The sequence below is a fragment of the Panthera pardus genome, unplaced genomic scaffold (assembly GCF_024362965.1).
Source record: "Panthera pardus isolate Hobbes unplaced genomic scaffold, ASM2436296v1 HiC_scaffold_8, whole genome shotgun sequence".
Taxonomy (NCBI): Eukaryota; Metazoa; Chordata; class Mammalia; order Carnivora; family Felidae; genus Panthera; species Panthera pardus.
This window is the reverse complement of record NW_026527013.1, coordinates 125,585,234-125,606,889: the sequence shown is the minus strand read 5'-3', so window position 1 is coordinate 125,606,889 and position 21,656 is coordinate 125,585,234. Positions and strand designations below refer to the sequence as shown.

At 37.9% G+C, this 21,656-nt stretch overlaps 1 protein-coding gene across 3 annotated transcripts in view; it reads left to right on the top strand.

Annotated features, from left to right (window-relative positions):
• The first annotated feature begins 290 nt into the window (after positions 1-290).
• HERPUD2 (HERPUD family member 2) overlaps positions 291-21,656 on the top strand; it is a 35,326-nt gene continuing 13,960 nt past the window's right edge. Inside the window, exons 1-5 of one of the 3 annotated variants that reach the window (XM_019418151.2) lie at positions 345-816; positions 993-1,411; positions 11,363-11,440; positions 14,873-14,986; positions 17,003-17,157. In XM_019418151.2, the coding sequence (XP_019273696.2) occupies positions 1,265-1,411; positions 11,363-11,440; positions 14,873-14,986; positions 17,003-17,157 (494 nt within the window). In that variant the 5' untranslated portion in view covers positions 345-816; positions 993-1,264. Of the gene's footprint in view, positions 817-992; positions 1,412-11,362; positions 11,441-14,872; positions 14,987-17,002; positions 17,158-21,656 lie in introns of all 3 variants that reach the window. The other 2 variants (XM_019418152.2, XM_019418153.2) reach the window with 2 other exon arrangements.

Sequence of the window (21,656 nt, the reverse complement as noted above, 5' to 3'; positions counted from 1 at the left end):
GTAGACTTCAGGTTTAACTGAAAGCCCCTGCTCCTGATGCAGTGCTTCTAGTCAATGCTCCTAATGGTCTCTCCTCCGCCATAGCTCCTGGTACCCTGCTTTTCAGACAGGAGACACCAGAAAATTTGAGCAGAAGTTTGATTCGACATCTGGAAGGGCACTAACTTTTGCAGACAACTCCTAGGATGGAAGAACGCTTCTCAAATCTTCAGGGTGTGGTCAAAACAGGATGTGCTAGCGCCAGCTCGGCTAGTGGCGAGGCGCGAGTGCGCTGCGGGACGGGACCCAGCGACTGATCAGGCCAGGTGGACTCCAACAACTAGCGGCTTCGGGGCAACCCGGAACTCGGCCCGCGGTACCCGGGGCGGCGGGGGCGCGGCGGGCGGTGGCTGCTGGACAGAGAGGGCCAAGCGCCGGGGCGGGCCGCGCGTGACGCACTTCCGTCCTGCGTCTTCCGGCTTAAAGGGGAGCTAGACCTTCCTCCTAACAACAACAAAACCAGCGCGCTCGCGCCGGGCGCCGCGGTTTCTCGTCCCCGCCCTCCCGCCACCTGCAGCCGCCTTGACCGCGCCCGGCCCTGCGCCGCCGCGCAGCTGTGTCCTGCCCGAGGGGTCAGGCTGAGAACGGGCCGCGCCCTTTGGCCAACTTCTCCAGCGGCCACCGCGCCACCTCGCGAGACCCTGGGCCGTGTCGTGGCCGCCGTCGAGCAGCAGGAAGGGAGCGGCCGCTGCGGAGGACGCCCGGCAGGACTGTGCTGCCGGCGGCCCTGCCCGGGCTCGAAGGGCGACGGTGGCGGGCCCCGCGGCCTTCTTTCAGGTACTCCTGCCCCGGCTGGTCGCACTGAGCGGCTCGGCCCCTTCTCCGGCCCGCGTGGCAGAGCCGTCGCTTAGGGGCCTTGTTGCGTTTCAGCTTGGGGGTCGCGGCGGGGGCGGGGCGGTGACTCTCTCCGTTATCATCAATTTTTCTCTCTTCCTCCCGGCCTCCCTTCGCAGTCCGGAGCCCGGCGGAGCCCGGACCTGGCGGGGAAAGCTGCACCCACGGCCGGGCCCCCCAGACCCCGCCGCCGCCACCGCCGCCACTGTCCATCATCCTTGGTACCGGCAATGGCCTTTGTATCACCCGATGCACTTGTGACTGACTTGGACACGGAGTATTAAGAACCTACTTGCCGCCCTCCCCATACCAGTCGCGCCGGCAGTTACCACCTCGGCTCATTTGGGCTTAAGTACTGCTCCTCTTGACTCTGTTCAACTTTGGGGGCACCATGGACCAAAGTGGGATGGAGATTCCTGTGACCCTCATCATTAAAGCACCGAATCAGAAATACAGTGATCAGACTATTAGCTGCTTCTTGAACTGGACCGTGGGGAAACTAAAAACGCATCTGTCTAACGTGTACCCTAGCAAACCAGTAAGTGTCTAAAAGCTGGGCGCAGCTGCTCTGGCCAGCAACTTTTCGTGCCATGCACTCCAGTCTCTCTGTTCATTCCCTGCCCTCTTGAATCAAGTAGGTCTCTTGCTAGACTACGAAGTATTTTGCGTTCCGAAGTGTATGTGTGTCCCTTGAGTGTTTCCCAACCATCATTAATACCTTCCTCCTGAGGTTCAGTTAATTAGTGAGAGTACTGTGTACAAAAATATCAAAGGACATAAGAATTGACAGGCATAAAAAAGGACCATTTTCATTGGACATAAGTCATCGGCCTAGTATAGGAGTGACAGATGGACCCTAAAAAGAAAAGATAAACACTGCAACCCATATAAAAGCTTTTATTGCTTTCCTTAGGCGTTTAGGCTTCTAGAAGTACAGAAATAGGGCAGTTACTGCAAAAACAGGAGGCTTAGAAAAACAAGTCAGTTGGCGTTATCTATGTTTGTCAGTACTTTTTGATACAAATATTTTTAGTAGGGGAAATGAAAACCCTGAGGTATTTAAGTACTTGGAACAAGCTAGTTGGAACTCTCATTTATTCAGATCTTTTGTTTGAAAATTAAGATTTATATAGGGGGTGATAATTTGTTTTAAAATGTTCTGCATTACAGAACATTTCCTATTGCATATGATTCATTTTACACATTTTCAAAGTGGAAAATAGCTTTTCAGAATAGTCAGAATTGAAAGTCATAGACTTCCATAGTGTTGTTCATAACATAGCATGAATACCATTCCTAAATATATATGCTGAAACTTGTGTTTATGTGAGATCTTTATATTGTATGATTAAACCAAAAGGGGCTTGGTTTGCACGGTGATAGACCAAGAGGTATCACTTTTCAAAAGGTATCTAAGAGTGTGAAACCCATTTGCCTTACCTGCACACAGGAGAAGCCAGCTTTTGGCAGGAGTTCTGCCCTCCTAGTACTAATCTCCAGTGCCCACATGGATCATTTGGCTGCTGGAGGACAGATCAGTTGCAAACTTTCCTACACCCCCCCTGCCCCTAACCCACCTGCTTCTTGTGCACACACTTCCAGAGCCTGTACAAAATGACATGCAGCCAATTAATTACCTGTGGCAAACCTGACTTTTCTACTCTTCCAGAAAGTCATCTCTTAAGAGAACTGTAAAAACTGGAGTTTATTTCTATGTTAATGAGAGCGGGTGGGGCTGGGGGTGAGGACCATGTGTTTGTTGTCTTAGAATGTCACTGAAAACTTCCTGTGGTTATTAGATTTGACAGGCTTACATTCTAATTTATTGATCACATGAAGACTGATTTGAAGCATCTGTTTAATGACCCAACTGTTTAATGATACCCCCTAGGTAGTCCTCAACATAGGATTGGGGACTAAAAGTTAACTTTGTAAGACGGTTACAAAGGACAGAGGACATTTTGTAACAAAGACAATATTATTATTAAAATATTGTGGGGGAAGTTTGGGCTCTCATGACCACCCACAATGACTACTTAACACTGATTCTGTGTTTACCGAAACACAGAATCTCAAGCGCTATTTGGTGTTTAACAGAGATTATTTCTTATGCCTGATTTCTTTGTACATCTGATCTGCCTGGTGGTGGTGGGTGACTTGGAATCCAAGTAGGATTCCAGTGTCTTGTAGAAGCAGGTGTTCCCTGGTAAGAAGTAGAAAAGTTGATGGCTCTGATATATCTGATGAGCCAAGGGTAGGTGGAGGGCCTTGGTCCCTGTGGGCACTGGCTTCTAGGAAAATAAATAGGAGCTACTAGAGTGAGAGGAATGGAGATTTGAATTTGTCCTTTTAGGATGTCTAAAAGGATAGGTCACATGTCTACTGCTGTTAATAGAATTCTGGCCAAACTGCAGTAGTGTGTTAAGTCTTAAGATTCTAGCTTTATGGTCAGATATTGACTTGACTTAATCACAGATAATCTCCACCTGGATATTTTAATTCAATTCTCTGTTCCTCAGTAAGCTCAGAGCAAACATACTCCTTCCCACCAAAGCATACTTTCTTGGGCTTCATTTATTTATTTAATTAGGATTTTATTGACCTGGCATTTGGATGTCTATATGCTAAGCATGAAGGTGGTGATGGTTCCTTTGCTGTTATGGAGCTCAAGTCTAGTGGGGTATACAGATATGTAAGTAAAAAACCGTAATATTATGTGACTAGTGTTACACAAGTGGGAGGTACTGAATGGTGTAGGAGCAGAGGGAGGGAGTGGTCAACTCTGAAGTGTAGGTAAGGGAATGTGTAGCTTTTTTTTTATTTTTTATTTAAAAAAAATTTTTTTTTTTAACATTTATTTTATTTTTGAGACAGAGAGAGACAGAGCATGAATGGGGGAGGGTCAGAGAGAGGGAGACACAGAATCTGAAACAGGCTCCAGGCTCTGGGCTGTCAGCACAGAGCCCGATGCGGGGCTTGAACTCACGGACCGCGAGATCATGACCTGAGCCGAAGTTGGCCGCTTAACCGACTGAGCCACCCAGGCGCCCCGGGAACGTGTAGCTTTTTAAGAAAAGGTTCACAGGGACATTTTTTGCAAAGAGTTGATAACAGTTTAAAACAGTTTGTTTTTTTTTTTTTAACGTTTTTATTCATTTTTGGAGGGACAGAGAGAGACAGGGCGAGTGAGGGAGGGGCAGAGAGAGAGGGAGACACAGAATCTGAAGCAGGCTCGAAGCTGTCAGCCCAGAGCCCAATGCAGGGCTCGAACCCACAAACCACGAGATCATGACCTGAGCAGAAGGCCGCTTAACTGACTGAGCCACCCATGCACCTCAAGAGTTGATAACAGTTTTAAGCAGACAAGATGATACCTGTTTGTTTTTTTTTTTTAAACCCTGTTATTTCAGAGGTAACATTGCACTGATGATTCTAAATGTAATATAGGACTATGTATGAAGATTACAGATTCATAACGGGCTAAAAAGGGGAAGGTGTTTTCCAGTTAGGAAGTAAGGCAGTTGCCATGTTTATATACAACTTTACAGTGTCATCACTAAAAACCTCAAATGTGGAATTGAAGGCTTTTGGAGTTTTGTTTCACTTTGAATGGTATTGATAATTGGTTTAGGACCTGGTTTAGGAACTGGAAAATACCATCGGTTCATGCTGATAGTGTATATAGATAATTGTGAATCATGTTCTAATGTGACATTTCTCTTTATGACTTTAGATTATCAGATCCTGAAATTGGCCTGTAGTGTGAAATTATTCTGTAATTTAGGTAACTGCCATTGGGGTGTGAAGATGCCTGTCAAGAAGGCCACTTTTACTTGAGTAGTTTCAGACTTTGATCTAGTTTAGACTTATTTTCTAGAGATGTAAATATCAAAATCGTTGGACTTAATGTTATTCAGAGAATGGACTATTCTAGAGAAAACTTAAAAAGTAAGAATCTCTAAGTCTGATTAGGCAACCTTCTCATTATCTCTTTCTTTCTCTCCTCTCACATACAAACAATAACTAAGATGGACCTGATTCACCCTGAGTTCAGTTTTAAGGCAAACCTTTCTGGGGCTTGTACGCCGTGGCTCTCCTTTTTTCAGTCTTGAGGGCAAATACCTGTTGAACGTGTAGATTTCCTTTATCTTGCTGCTTTATACTGTTAAACTAAGGCAGTCAGTTTCGTTGCTTAGGTCTTCTAGCTCTCCTGCTCAGGTGGGGAGGTTTGTTGTGCTTTTTTCAAACTTACTCTGCTCTGCGATTCTGTTGGAATTAAAGAAATAGGAACAGAACCAGTTGTATAAGTTCTGCTCTGAGACTATGACATTCTGTAACCAAACTGCTATAGTTCAGATGGAAGTATTACTTTCATTAGCAGTGGAAATAGCTTATGTAATATAATTTGAGGTTTATATCTGTTTCAGTTTTGTGATTCTTTATTACCTTCCTCAGACAGGTCATTTTTAAGACTTACTCAACCATCTCAGAACTGTTGACTTAAAGGAGCTTTAATCCATATACATAAATAATTTTTGTTTTATAAGACTTGTCTTTAAAATCTTACTGCATGTGTTTAAGAGGGTTTCATGTCACCTAGCAATATAGTTCATATTTTTAAAACACTTCAAACAAAAGATAATAAATTGAATGTGAAGATTGATGAAAAGTTAAAAGTTTTGAATGAGTGCTAACTTATTTAACTCCTTTGTAGCCTTTTTCCTCATGTATTTTTGGGGAAATAACAGTACTGTGTTTTGTTTAGTCATGCATCAGTCTTTTGTTTTAATAGTTTTTTAAAATTAATTTATTTATTTTGAGATAGAGAGCATGAGCAGGGGAGGGGCAGAGAGAGAGGGAGAGAGTCCCATATCTTCCCTAAAATTTATCAAAAATCTGTGCTGTCAGTGCAGAGTCCGATGGGGTGCTCCATGTCATGAACCGTGAGATCATGACCTGAGCTGAAACCAAGAGTCAGATGCTTAACCGACTGGGCCACCCAGATGCCCCTCATGCATAAGTCTTTTTAAAATAGAATTTTTCTAGAACTTTTAGTTTCAGTTTTTCTCCTTTATATAACAGATAGTGATTTGATGGTCTCAAATGCGTTTATTTAACCGTCATATTTGGTGCTGAAATTTTAAACTTCCATTTACTAAGTGGTTGCCATGTGTACTAGGCATTCTACTAGGCACTTTATATGTTTTATCACATTTATTCTTCATAGACCCCTTATGAGGTAAGTTTTATTATTAGCTCTATTTTATAGATAAGGAAACTGAGGCTTGGTGATTTTTTTTCCCAAGGTCATAGAATTCCTTAAGTGGTAGAACTGGAATTTGAACCCAGGTTGGTCTGACTTTCAAGCCTCAGCGCTTAACTGTTATAATTTACATTGTATATGATGGTTATGTGTAATAAGATGAAGAAAGGCTTTTAAGGATCTGGCCATCTTAGTTTTTATATACTTGCAAATTGAAAAGAAGTAAGTGAACTGTAAAAGGTGTATGCGTTTAGATGGTGTGTCATTTAAAGGCTATAAATGAATGGATAATAACACAGCCTTAATTCTGTTCTGATGTATGTCATCTTAGTGTGTGATTCTCTGTTTATTTTGATACATTTTAGGGAAGATACGGGAACTTGGCATCTTAAAAGACTTCAAAGCACATTGTTTTGCTTTATCTTTTCACATTCTTGCTTGTCTGTTTGAACCATAGCAGTCAGGTATTGTGGCATTCTGATTTGCAAGTGGCCTATAACTGGAAACAGCTAAGCAGGGAATGTCCCTTTGGAGTTCCAGAGAAAGTTACTTTTTAAGCTCCTGAATGCTGGTTTTGTATACTGTTGTTGCACAGAGATAAAGGGTGGAGGCAGTTTGGGTAAACCAAGCTTCCATTTTACAGTATTTCTGAATTCTCTGGAGCTATAAATTGGGTGAATTCAGTGGCAGTTGGGAGGAAGATATGTCGCAGTACAAATTCAGAGAATTCATTTTCCACAAATGTGAAGGTCCCACCTCTGGGAACCACCTCTTTAAAGCTATTGGACACTTGTGACTGAACTATATTATATGTAAGTACTGAAATACTAATTATGACCACTTTCAAAGGACTTGGGTTATAGTTCTTTGAACTAACATATCAGATGAAGATTTTTTACTAAGCTATTTGATTATGTTGATGTTAGATATACTAACATGATTTTTTTTAAGCCATGCATATTGAGAGACCTATTCATGTAAAAAATTTAGTCTTTTGATACCAACTAGGTGATTTTCTAGAAATATGAAACTGTTGTTGGCCTTTTAGCTCATCTATCAGACTCTTGTGAATATTTTAGGGATTAGGGATACATAGAATTAAAGTTTTTTAATGTTTATTTTTGAGAGAGAAAGAGAGACAGCATGAGTGGGGAGGGAGGAGAGAGAAAGGGGGACACAGAATCTGAAGCAGGCTCCAGGCTCTGAGCTGTCAGCACAGGAGCCGGATGTGGGGCTTGAACCCACATACTGCAAGATCACAACCTGAGCCAAAGGTGGACACTTAACTGACTGAGCCACCCAGTTGCCCCAGGGATACATAGAATTTTATCTCTTTCTGATATCTGATTGAACATTAAAAAGTCAGATACTTTAGATAGTATATGTAAGCCCTGTAGAAAACAAATATCCCAAGTTTATGATTTTTACATATTATACTAGTAGGTGAGCTTTCCTCACCTTGTTTTTTTAGTAATGTCTGTTAAGTGGATGGCAGAATTTTTTGGGCTAGCTAGTTAAGCAGGTATTTATTTGGCGTGGCATAGTTCTGCCTTTGGGCTCCTCAGAGTACCATCAGGATGTTTCCAACTTGGTAATTTAGCTGTTTCTGCTCTACCATATAACACCAGGTACCATACATATTTCCCTGGACTTCGTCTGCTATTGAACAGTGGAGGCAGTGAAAATAGCATATCTGATAGGGATTGCTGCCTATTATTGGATGTAGCATATGAGCAATGGGAAGAATGATGGTAGTGTTAACATAAATGGTCAAGTATATTTAGATGTATCTGTGTAGCCAGTATGTTAACAGTAGACTTTTAATTGACAATTTAATCAGTACTTTGTTTTAGATTTACCAATCTTGAGTCTTATGGGTTTTTATATTGAAAGGGTACCATGTAATATTTTTAATTGAGAGAAAAATGAACTTCTATTGTGTCAAGCTACTGAGATTATGGGGTTTGTTATAGCAGCTAGCATTACTTACCCTAAATAATACAGAAATGGATTTTTAATCAAGGTAAAAGGTACTGTTATTAGCAGGTCTGGAGAACAAAAATTGTATCACTTTTATAAGTGAAATTGAATTTGAATTGAGATCTCAAAATTTCTATTTTTCCTGATACTGTAGTCTGTAATCCAGAATGGCTAGTTGAAAGCTCAGTTGATTATTGGGTTGTTACTATGTCTAACCACTGGTTTTCCAGATATCTAAATTAATTCATTAATATTTAAAGTGAAGAGGCAATTTTTTTTAGTGACATAGAAAAAATTTTCAGGGGCGCCTGGGTGGCTTGGTCGGTTAAGCGTCCGACTTTGGGACTTCGGCTCAGGTCATGATCTCACGGCCCATGAGTTCGAGCCCCGCGTCGGGCTCTGTGCTGACCGCTCAGAGCCTGCAGCCTGTTTCAGATTCTGTGTCTCCCTCTGTCTCTGCCCCTCCCCTGTTCATGCTCTGTCTCTCTCTGTCTCAAAAATAAATAAACGTTGAAAAAAAATAAAAAATAAAAAAAAATTTTTTTTTCAGAGCATCTCACCTAAGTTAGGCACATGAAAATTCCTTTTTTTCTGTTTTCAATCCCAGTAAAATTAAAGAATTCCTTGCTCTTTTTAAAATTTCTGATTTTTTGAAGGCATTTGAATAATTTCAAGCAACAATTTTTTAATTGAGATATAATTCACATAGTATAAAAATTGCTCTGTAACATGTACAACTCAGTGATTTTTAGTAATTCACAAAGTTGTGCAGTTGTTACCACTATCTAATTCCAGAACATTTTCGTTACCTCAAAAAAGGAAACTTACACCCCCTAGTAGCCACTCTCCATTCTCTGTTCCCTCATTCCTTGTAACTACTGATCTACTTTCTGTCTCTGTAAGATTTGCCTATTCTGGATATTTCATATAAATGGAATCATAGTATATGTGGCCTTTTTTTGTCTGGCTCCTTTCACTTAGCCTAATGTTTACAAGGTTCACTCACATTATATAGCATGTATCAATTCTTCATTACTTTTAGTGGCCAACTAATATTTATTATATGTATATTTCATGTTTTGTTTATTCATTTATCAATTGATGGGCATTTGAGTTGTTTCCAGTTTTTGGCTATTATGACTAATGCTGTTATGGATATTCTTAGGCATGTGGACATGTTTTCAGTTCTCTTTGGTATATACCTCGGAATGGAACGGGGTATATCCTGAATCATCAGGCAACTCTTTGTTTAACTCTGAGGAAGTGCCAAACTTTTTCACAGAGGCTGTTGCATTTTACATTCCTATCAGCAGTGTGTGAGAGTTCTCCAAAGTTTCTCTACATCCTCATCCATGCTTGTTTTTGCTTCAGTGTACTTTCTGGGAGGGTACTGTGTAATTTTGTTATTTTATGTATTCTGCCTTTTTGAAAATTGATATTCCCTTGCTGTGAAAAGATAAAAGTTTATTTGAAGTTGACCAAATTAATATTTATTTTGTTGATTGTGGTAACATTGTGGTTATTGGAAAAAAAACAAAAACAAAAACAAAAATCTGTTCCAGAAACATATTGTTTTTACGGGTGGAAAGAAATGATGTGTGATATTTGCTTTGAAACTCTTTTCCCTCAAAAAGGCAGAGGGGGATAGATGAAACAAGAATAGGAAAGTATTGATAATTATTGGAGTTGAATATTTGGGAAGTTTTGATGATGATAACCGGGGGTTCATTTTGTTCTCTCTACCTTGTGTGTGTTTGAGAATTTTCATAGTGAAGTAAAAAATTCATAAGACTGATGTCCTTTGTGCAGAATGATGATATGACATAGAAGTATCTATTAAATGTTTGGACTGGTGGAAAAATGATAGCTTATGATGGCTGTAGTCTTTGTCAAAGAAACTTTAGCTTCCAGCTGAATTAATAAATGCATTATGGAAACTTGTATTATAGAATTCATTTAGTTCAAGGGTTAAATCAATTATTATCTACTTAGCTTTTAACTTATGTTATTTATATAATTTACTATTTATTCCTCACTCAGTATTTAAATGTATTGATTGAAGTTTCAAGATTTGTGATATGTATTTTTTTTTAAACCTTCTGTATTCTGTTTGGTTGTTGATATACAGGAATTTGAACTTGTGCCTTTTAGGAATGGCACACTCAAAAATACAGGAGAAGCTAGATTATGTCTAACAGCTAAATATCTTGGAAAGACAGTTATACCTTTCCCTTCATCTTTGGTACCTAAGAACCCCTGAACCACAGATCTTACTTATTTAGTATGACAGGTTCTATTATGGTTATTTTTATTATAAGACCCTTTTTTAGTAGCCATGTTGAATACATATGTTTTGTTTGAAAATTGTTATAGTTGTTTGGATTCGGCATATTTACCAATTGTTGATATGGCTAATATTTAATTGTTTTAATAGAATTTATGGAACCTCTGCCTGTTTTCTGGGGAGGTCTTATGGGGACTGTACATAAATGCTTTGATTTTAAATACTTTAATGCTAGCATTGCGAGCACTTAGCAGATTTATCATACATACAAAATAAGGCAGAGACAACCAGAACTTATTTCCTATTCTTGGTTGCATATGGAGATGGCAGCTGAATCTCCATGCACTTGAGTTAGTTTTTCTTTAGTCTTGTGTTTTTGAAAAATATATAGAGGTATTTGTGAGAGTGGCAGGAATAATAAAAACTAGAATAGTTATCATGTAAAACTGTAAATCCAAATGGCTCTTGAATTAAAACCAATAAATTGTTCTGTATGATGTTAGTAAATAAGAAAATAAATCTTATGTATCCTTTTAGATTAAAAATACTGACAAAACAATACAGACTAATAGTGGTGACCTTGAAGGTATATCCCATTGTTAGCTATTACTGCTAGAAGGCCAACCACCTTCTTATTTACAGTCTTGAAGGCCTTTAATGATAGTCACACATGCATTGCATTATGGCTGAAAGGCAAACTTCCAATTTACCTTTTTTTCCTTATCTTTTAAAACATTGTTAATTACCTGTATTTTATTGTACCTACAATAGGTAGACTACCATTTGCTGAGCTCTTAATGTCTTATGTCGAATTTGGAAAAAATAATTTTAAGTTATGTCAGTTTTCTGCTTATCTGTGCCTAAAGGGAGTTTTACTTTACTCATATTTAGGCATGTTATTCCCAATTTCCAATTTGTATAATTAGAAAAAGTTGAAATCTTTTCTTTGTCCCATTTCTTAGTTGACGAAGGATCAAAGATTGGTGTATTCGGGCAGACTGCTTCCCGATCATCTGCAGCTGAAAGACATTCTCAGAAAAGTAAGCTTTTCTACAACTATTCGATACCAGATACATTCAGAGTGAGAGGAGATATGTTCTGAAGCTTTACTGATATTTAACTGGTTCAGTTTTTAGATACTTAAAATCAACCCTTTTGGGGAGCATAACAGGTAAACTTGAACTAGAAAGTAAAGAACATAATGATAGATTCTAATTAGTTTAGGTAAACAGTTTTGTATATCCATCTGATGGCTAAATCTAAAATAGGATTATATGTTTGTGTTCAGGTATTTGTCATATAAGAAAGCAGTATTGACTTATCAGTAGTGCGGGAGTAGTGTTCAAGTAGTGGTGAAGGATTTTCATTGATAATCTCTTCTCTCTTAAATCCCCTTTTGACCAAACTGCATGATATTTTAATACAAGTTGCTTGAGGTAGGGATTTAATTTCAGGGCCGGAGATGAAAGGAAGTACAATTGGCCCATCGATTAGCAAACTTTGAATGCTAGTGCTCAGAGCTAAAATATATTTCAAAGTAATTTTTTGACAATCAGCTTAAATGCTAGTAATTTTTTAACTTTATTATTATTATTATTATTATTTTATTTTTTGAGAGAGCACAAACAGGGCAGGGGCAGAGAGAGAGGGAGACAAAGAATCTAAAGCAGGCTCCAGGCTCTGAGCTGTCAGCACAGAGCCCAATGGGGGCTCGAACCCATGAACACGAGATCATGACCTGAGCTGAAGTCAGATACTCAACCTACTAAGCCACTCAGGCACCCCTGAATGCTAGTAATTTTAATGGCAGCTCGTCTTAGCTCATGTTCATTTGTGGAATTTATGCTTTCATAACTTTTCTGCATTTGAGATGCTGCTTTTTGTTTGTGATTTGAGCAGAATCAGATACATAGCTTTTGTGTTTCACAAACTTAACTTTTTGACTTAACTCTTAATGTTCTTTTGGATAACCCTAATCTGATTTAGAAGGTCTGTGTCCTCTCCTGTATGTTTATGATCACCTGTGGGAAACTTTAAAAAATCTTATACTGGTATGTTCCTTTTGTTTAGATAGTTGAAATTTTAGCTTTGCCAGTGTGACTTCTTGCTGTAATTTTCATTTTAATCATGTAGTTTCAGGTTGGCAAAGTGGTTTAACAACCTCTCCTCCCTGGCCCCCCTCAAAAATAGTGGAATTTGTGGCAGATTTTTTGCCTCTCTTGCTCTCTGATAGATTTGATTTTTTTTTTTTTTTTAATATTAAGCTCTATGCCCCAATCTGGGGCTTGCATTCATCATTCTGAGATCAAGAGTCACATGCTCTACCTACTGAGCCAGCCAGGTGCCCTAGACTTGAATTTTTGGAGCAGTTTTAGGTTCATAGCACAGTTGAGCAGAAGGCATAGAGACTTCCCATATGCCTCCTGTCTTTCCACATGCAGAGCCTACCCCACTAACAAAATTCTGCATCAGAGTGGTATATTTGTTACAATTGACATTGTGCACAGTATCTTACACTGATGAAGCATTATCATCAAAAGTCCATAGTTTACATTAGGGTTCACTCTTGGTGGTGTGCATACAATCTGTGGGTCTTTACAAATGTGTAGTGACATGTATCCATCATTATAGTATCCTAAAGAATAGGTAGCTCAGTTGGTTAAGTGTCCGACTCTTGATTTCGGCTCAGGTCTTGATCTCATGGTTTGTGAGATTGAACCCCACGTTGGGTTCTGCACTGGTGGAATGGAGCCTGCTTGGGATTCTCTCTCTTCCTCTTTTTCTGCTCCTCCCCTGTTAGTGTGCGCATCCATGTGCGTGCACACCCTCTCTTCTCAAAATAAATAAACTAAAAAAAATACAAATTTATTTATTATTTTTAACCCAAGGATGGCTAGACTTGGCATGTGAATACCTTTTAGAAGGATTTTGCTTCCAGAAATGATTTCTGACCAGAAGAGTTCAAATAAAAATGCTTCAGTTCAAGGACTGTTGTACCCCCATAGAAAATATTTTGAACAGTATGTTTATATTTTGAATAGATCTTTAAAGCGTTTTTGTTAAAGTCGGTGTATTTGCTTTTATTCAGATAGGTCCTGCCATTAGTTTTACTTGTTTAGTTATAAAATGTTTTGCAGAAGTATTTCTCCCAAAGGTGAATGAAAACTGTTAGTTACTTGTGATTTATATGACCTTTGAAACTAGGTTTCTAAGGATAAACATCTTTTTTTTTTTTTTTTTTAAGGATAAACATCTTATACTTGGATGCCTTTTAGTATTCTGTATTCCAAAGCTAAGAAGACATTGTAAATCAGGCGTGCTTTCTACCTACTTTGCTAGGCACATCTCATGTCATGCTGTCTCTGGGGATGCCTTTTCCCTAGCATTCCAATCCCGTTAACTCCTTTCTCTAAACTCCTCAAGCAATTGCAATTTGTGCTTCTCAGTTTTGTGCCAAAGACTGTTTTATATATTCCCTAATTGTGCTCTGATATGCTAGTCTGATCTCTTAACAGTTTGTGAGCCTCTTTAGGGGAGGGGCTGACTCTTACCCTTTTTTGGATTCACCTCAGAATTAAGCCCAATTCTGGGTTTATGTGAGATAGTTGATAAATTTTTAGTTTCTGGTAGCTTTGTTTCTCTTTCTCACAACTGGGCATCTTTCTTTTCTTCCTGCCCCCTTTTCTTTATTTATCATTCTCTGGTTTTCTTTTCTGTCTTTAAATTGCTGAGCCATCCTTTGCTCTGCCCTCCTTTATTTTCTTTCCTTTCTCTATCTTCTATCCTAGCTTTATGTCTGACTATAAATATACTCATGAAATCACTAAGCTTAAATGCCAATCCTAATCAATATTAGAATATTTTCCTTTAGTCATAGTTGTAGGTTTATGGAAACACATGGAATATGTAAGGAATATAGTTCAAATATATTCTTTCAAACTGTGTATAATTGTTATAGGTAAAACTAGTTTTTGAATTAAAAAAAACAAACTATACATTACCTTGCTAGGATTAAGGCATATGAGAGCATGGTGAAATTGAGTTTCTTGTAATGGAAATATTTTCAATACTCAAAAGTTTGTAGGCCTCAGCTTCAATGTGACTATTACATAGTTTTGGTACTAAGGTGCTAGGTGTTTTTATGTTGAAGTAATAGATTGCATTGATGCAACTTTACAGCACTTCTTGCTTCAAGATTCCGTGATATACAAAGTAATCATTTTTTCATATAGCAGGTACTGAGTAGTTAGACCATTTTCTAAGCATGGAGAATATATTGAATTCAGAAGGGTGTTAGTACCAAATACTGAAATGGTAAATGTACCTTCAAGTGGCAAAAATTTAGTACTAATAAAATGGCTGTGCTAGAAAGGAACTTAAAATTTGAGTTAAATATTTCAGCTTAGCTATTGACTTTTTGAACTAAACATTTTCCAATACTACCCTTTAAATGTAATCTTCTTTAATTTTAGCAAGATGAGTATCATATGGTTCATCTAGTGTGTACTTCTCGGACTCCTCCCAGTTCTCCAAAATCCAGCACCACTAGAGAAAGTCATGAAGCATTGGCATCCAGCAGCAATTCTGTGAGTTGTTTTGGGAGGAGTAAATGTTGAAATTTTCTGATTATCCTTTTAAGTGAAAAACAGAACGATTGGAGCTTGTGCATTGTGAGACTGTGTTTTGAACAGCTTGAGTTAGGCATCTAAACTTTGTTTTTAGAGATCCAGTGTAGAGTATTACCCCTTGAAGCTTGTTCTCCATGAGTTATAATTTGTGTATAGACTGAAGATCCAATCTTCAAGGTTTTAATTACTAAAATACTCAGAAAACAGAGTGATGATATGGTTATATAATTTAAAATGTAGGACCAGTACAGTTTCAAAAATACTAAAGGTACTTGATATACTGTATTATATTCAAGGTTCATTAAATTATTTAAATTTTAAGTATGCTAAATCATCTTCAGGTAGATGGCTCAAGGATTTTGTTTTTTAAAATGACTGGATTTGGGCATGCATTTCAATGTCAGGAAAAAAAATTTCTTATTCAATTCTTTCAGACTTGGGTATTCATTTTTCCCTTCTTATTTTTCATCTGACTAAAATTGTTTTGGAATTTTTTTTTAATAGTTGAACTTTTCAACCTAGTCATACTCTACCAGTTGAAAGACAAATCCTTTATGTTAAATTATTTTTGGTTTCCCATTATTTTATATGACACCTTTGATGATGAGAGAAAATGATTGGATGAGTGGAAGTTTGCTTTAAATTTCACGGGCAGGGAACTTACATACTCTGCCAAGTATACTTTTCTTCTTGTTAAGAGTTTAGCCAAAACTTTAAGGAGGGGATGGATCGCAGAGGTGGTAACTAGTTGGAGGATCTTTCAGTAATTACTAGTTAACTGCCTCTTTAAGAAAATAGATCCTTAAGCATGGCCTTAGTGGTGAGTATTTTCTAGTACTAGCTGTGGGAATTTAGCTTACATTAAACTGAGATATGGTTTGTCAACAAAGGCCAAGGGGTCTTTTCCTACCTTTCATGAGAAGGGACAAAACATTGGCATTGGCACAGAGTTTTGGACGCAGTTGTGTTGCTTCAGTTTTTGTTCAGAAAGACCCCTTTCAACTTGTCATGTGGTTCCTCAACCATGATTTCATGTCATGAGTATGTATATTCAGTTTTTTCAAGGTGTGTTAGGAAAATCTGAAAAGTATCAAGGGAAACTTAAGTTGAATTCTCCTTTTTTTTATGGCTGAGAAATTTCAGTGGGATTTGAGAATGTCTTAAAAATCTAGTCATGAAAGAGTTAATAAGGTCAGAAATCATTAGTTCTAGCAAAATTAGGCTGTGCTGCCAAATGGCTATGCCTTTCTCCTATGATTTTTTTAAACTGAGTATCATATGACGCTGGTCCATTTAGTGAGCAATCTTGACAAACAGGAAGCCTTTACCAGTTTATGCCCCTAAGAATCACACTCTCTCGTAAGATATTTGACGCTGCTTTATGTGGAATAACCTCTTAAGGAAAGCTTTGTTAGTTTTGCAAAAAGACCAGTGTCCTTAGGACCTTTTACGTGGCAGGACTTAGAAAGGTAGACATATAAAAAGACATTCAGTAGGAAGGCAGTACAGGTAAAATACAATTTTAATGAGCTTGGAAGGATGTTAAAATTATATTGTCTCCAGCTATTTAAAGTGGGAGAACTACAATTTATATCAAATGTAATTGTGTTTTACATTTATGTAAAACTTGTGACACACTTTTCAAAAGGTAAATTGGGGTCATCTTCAAGGGGTCATATTTTTTAAAGTTATTGAATTTGGGAGTTAATAACATCATCAGAACATGAGAATTTTAAAATCTTAATTGGTATCTTGTTCATTCTTTGAAAAAACGTGTTTGTTGATTTTCTGAACTCTTAATCTCATCAGAATTAAAATATCGACCTATTATGGGCACATGATTCAAGTCAGCATATTTCTAAAATTCACTTTTTGCAGAGGTATTTCATAAATACATATTTAGCAATGTGTCTCAAATCTCATGATTGCAATGAATTAAATCTCCTTGGAAAAATAATTACATTTTTGTTGTAGAATTCAGATCAGTCAGGATCAACAACTCCATCATCCAGTCAAGAAACCTTGTCTTTATCTGCCAGTTCTTCCTCGGAAGGATTGAGGCAACGTACCCTTCCACAAGCACAAACCGACCCAGCACAGACTCATCAGTTCCCATATGTAATGCAAGGGTGAGTGAAATCGTAGCGGTGGGGCTCTTAAAAATCTGTTACTCCTGACTTTCTTGGTAGCCCCTTTGCAATAACCAAAGTACACTGGAAATTTATTCATAGTCTTCCTTCAACATTTTGAGAATTAGGGAGTTAAATAGAGTGGTGCTTTTGAAAGCTGGCAATACATCAGAATCATCTAGGGCAGTGCTTTTCAGACTTTAATTTTTGTGCTAATCACCTGGGGATCTTGTTAAGCTGCAGGTCTGATTCAGTAGGTCTGATGGGCCTGAGATTCTGTATTTCCAACAAGCTCCCAGGTGATATTGATGCTTCTCATGCTTTGAATAGCAAGGATCTAGGTAACTAAAACAGTTTCTTAACTTTTTTTTTTTTTTTAACCCAATGTCACTGTAGAGCTACTCAAATTAGCCTTCTGGGAAGCAGATGGGTGAGTGAGGATGTTCTTGGAAGAGTAGAAGGCCCGGTAATCTGTTCTTAAAAAAGTTCCACAGGTGTTTCTGATCAGCTAGGCTTGGTAACATCTGAGGTAGGGTAAAACTGTGATGTGTTAATAAAGACATACTAACCATTGTCTGTTATCTAGAGTCTTTGTTAGAGTTTATGCAAGAAGCTTGCGTATGGCTACCTTATAATTAGCAATATATATTTAGCAGGCCTCTTGGTTAGGCAGTTCTAGGGGGAAATGCAGCCAACAGCCACAGCACATCCTTCAGACAGCTCAGAGAGTAGGATCACGGAGAATGTGGTTTGGACCTGGCTTATATATGAAACCAGGGTACTTTACTGGGGTGCTCTTGAAGTAAAGGAAACGTGAGTAATAGGTTATTGAGATCGTTTTGTGTTGCATATCATGCTGTGGGATGTAGTGTGTGGCAGTGCTCCAGATCCACGATTGTGAAGCTAGAAGAAATAGGGAAATGGCTGGGACCTCAGAATGGTAGTATAAATGACATAACCAAGGAGTACTTTTTACTTAGAACTTTAGACTTAATTCCATTCTTTTTCTTTTATATTGAGTTATATTTGGTGTAAAACATTATATGAACTTAAGGTGTATAGCAAAACTTAATTCTTAATGTTGAAAATCAAAGCTGAGTATATAGCAAAATGTAAGAAACTGATTGTGTCACATTTCTTTTTTTAAAAATATAATTTATTATCAAATTGGTTTCCATACAACACCCAGTGCTCATCCCAACGCATTGTGTCACATTTCTTGAATGTGAAGCTTTTTCTCTGAAAGTAAGTGTTTTTAGATAAGGCTAATTATAGACTTTTATGAAGCACCGATGAAACTATTTTTGTTTTTAGAAAACGATTACTGCAAAACAAAACTTAGTTACTTGTAGAAAGCAATGTTCTCAGGGTTTACGTTATGGAATGGTAGCTTAGAATATTTTCTGTCTTATGACAGTAATTCATTTCCTGTCTTTTTTTGCAGAGTAAAACAGTTTCAGTTCCTCTCAATTTATACAGTGATTTTACTTACTTTATTTGGTGGTATTGGTGGAAAGTGAGAGTATTATGCATATAATAAATCTGGAAGAATATATGATGACATGTTAATAATAGTTATCTCTGGATAATAAGATTTAAAATTTTTTTTTAATGTTTATTTTTGAGAGAGAGAGTCAGAGAGAGAGAGGGACAGAGACAGAGAGACAGGGCACGAGCTGAGGAGGGGCAGAGAGAGAAGGAGACACAGAATCTGAAGCAAGCTCCAGGCTCTGAGCTGTCAGCACAGAGCCTGACATGGGGCTTGAACTCGTGAACCGTGAGATCATGACCTGAGCCGAAGTTGGACACTCAACCAGCTGAGCCACCCAGTCGCCCCTGGATAATAAGATTTTTAACTCTCATACTTATAGTGAATGTATTTTGTAATAAACAAAACAAGGCCTATAAGGTTGCAAGTCTTTAGAAGAAAACCATAGATATTGTGGGAAAAGATTAATTTCTCTAAGCTAAGCTGTTGAGGAAATCAACTAGAGACAAAAGCATTCAGCTCTTAGCAGTGTATTAAGCAGATTAGAAAAATCTGAAATAATTGTGCTCTTTTTTTTGCCAAATATAAGTATTAAAATGATGAACAATAAAACTTTAAAGATGTTACAGCTTTATTTAAGGAATCTATTACTAGATGAATAACGTTTGGTTTTACATCAGGAAAGCAATATAGTCTAGTGGCTCCAGATTCTGGAGCCAGCCTGCCTTGGTTTGAATGTATCTACTGACTAGCTTAGGCAAGTCTTTTCCCTACTTTGCTTCAGTTTGCTCATTATCTGGAGATAAGAGTGCTTATCATACAGGATTTCTGTGTGGATTAAAAGAGTTCTTGTATGTGAAGTTTTTAGTGATGTGTTAGTAGTTACTTACAAATGCATTCATATTTACAAGTGAATGTTGTACAAACATTCAGCAAACAGATTTGAATGAATGAATGCCTGTGTTGGGTGCTGGAAAATAAATATATTTGAGAAGAGCACTTTGTGATATACAATGCAATTTATTGAAAGTTTAGTAAATAGGTTGTTTAGTTTAATAACGAATATAATTTAACTTAATCTCATAGTTGTAATTTTTTACTAATGAAGACTTTAAATCTCTCTTTAAGTAGATATTGTTTAACATAGGCCTTAGCCTTAAATGTGCAAGAGTAGTCAGTGATTTAGTGACCTTGATGAATTCACCAACAAAATAGAAGCTCTGCATTCCTTTTTCAAAATTCACTACAGCTTACGTATAACTAGTCACATGTTTTTCACCACATAGGTTAGTATTCTCAATCTTTATTGAGCTTGTTAAAACTGCTAAATCCTGGTGTCTATTCCCTGAGATTTTGAATCACTAGGTTTGTGGTGGTACTCAGGAATTTGCCAACTTAACAAGACTTTGGGAACCTTGCTTTGAGAAATCCTAATACAGGTGATTATTCACCCATATCTAGCTCTTGAAGAAACATGAGAAGACCAGAGCGGTACATGTACATCATTGTATTGGCTGTCCATTTATGATGTCACATTTATCAATCCTAACTGTTTTGGACTCAGTCTGTTGTGCTGTCACATTCGTTTACTTTAACTCCAAAAATTGCTGGTTGGGTTATAGAATACCCACTCTTTGTACATCACTTTTTCCCCCTGAGATACTAACAGCTTTGTTTTATAGTTAATAAAACTGAAAGCCTACTCATTGTACCTTTCTATATTGCTTGATTTTTTTTTTAAAGTAAAAATTGCTTTAGTTCACCACCCAGAAATAACTATTACTAACATTTTTGTAATATCCTTTTACTTTTCTAAGTAAACTTTTAAAAATTTTCATTATTTAAAAAAAAATTTTTTTTAATGTTTATTTACTTTTGAGAGAGACAGAAAGACAGAGCAAAGCTGGGGAGGGGCAGAGAGAGGGAGACACTGAATCCAAAGCAGGCTCCAGGCTCTGAGCTATCAGCACAGAGCCTGACATGGGGCTGGAACTCACGAACCATGAGATTGTGACCTGAGCTGAAGTTGGACGCTTAACCAACTGAGCCACCCAGGCGCCCCTCTAAGTAAACTTTGAAATAAAACATTATGCTATTTTACTTTGTAAACTTTTTTTAAAAACATAATTTAGCCTGGACGTATTTCCAGATCAAATATAAATCTACCACATTTAAAGTCTTGAGACATGTGTGGCATTCTGGATGAGTTCTTACATACACACTAATATTTTTTAGATTTTTGTTCCACATTCATTTAGGGTGATTTAGCTCTGGAGTAGACTTGGGGGTGGGAAAAAAGAGGGACGAGAAGGCTGTGCCCAAACGGCAAAATGAAAGCCCTGTAGCTAACCAGGAAGTTCAAAGACCAAATATTGTTATTTGAATGTGAACATGCATACTAGGCCCTTAATCCCCTTCCCACTACCCCAAGCAGTTTATCGAAATAGTCCTTCCACATATGTGTAGTTCTCCTGAGAGGAGATCCAAAAAGTACAAGTTTCTCCAGTTGTTTATATTCTAGTAATGCCTTAGTTTAACATCCTGGCTGCCACCCTGTGATCCTCCTCTGTACCCACGTCTTGTTTGAAACAGCCTTTGTTCAGCACTTTGCCAAATCATATTCTATTATGCACCACCCAATTCAAAGCTCATTCTTTCCAGGGAGACTACTCTGATGTACCCAGAACTTTTTATCTTTCCAGCTTTATGTCTGCATATTTCAGCATCTGGTGTCCCATTTATTAAAAGAAAAAATCTATGATTTTTAATTATGTGGATGTGCCAGTTTGCCCACTCCTCTGTTGATGAAGAATGTCTTCAGTTGCTTTTACTGCAAAATAACCTTAAAACTCAGAGGCTTACGACAACATACTCATTTTTCTTGTTCACGAGTCTTTTTAGTCACTTGGGACATCTCTGCCTCAGGCTGTAGGTTGAGTTCTGGTTTGTTTCATGTTTCTCATTCTCTGGACTAGAAACTCCCCAAGACATGTTCTTCTTATGACAAATG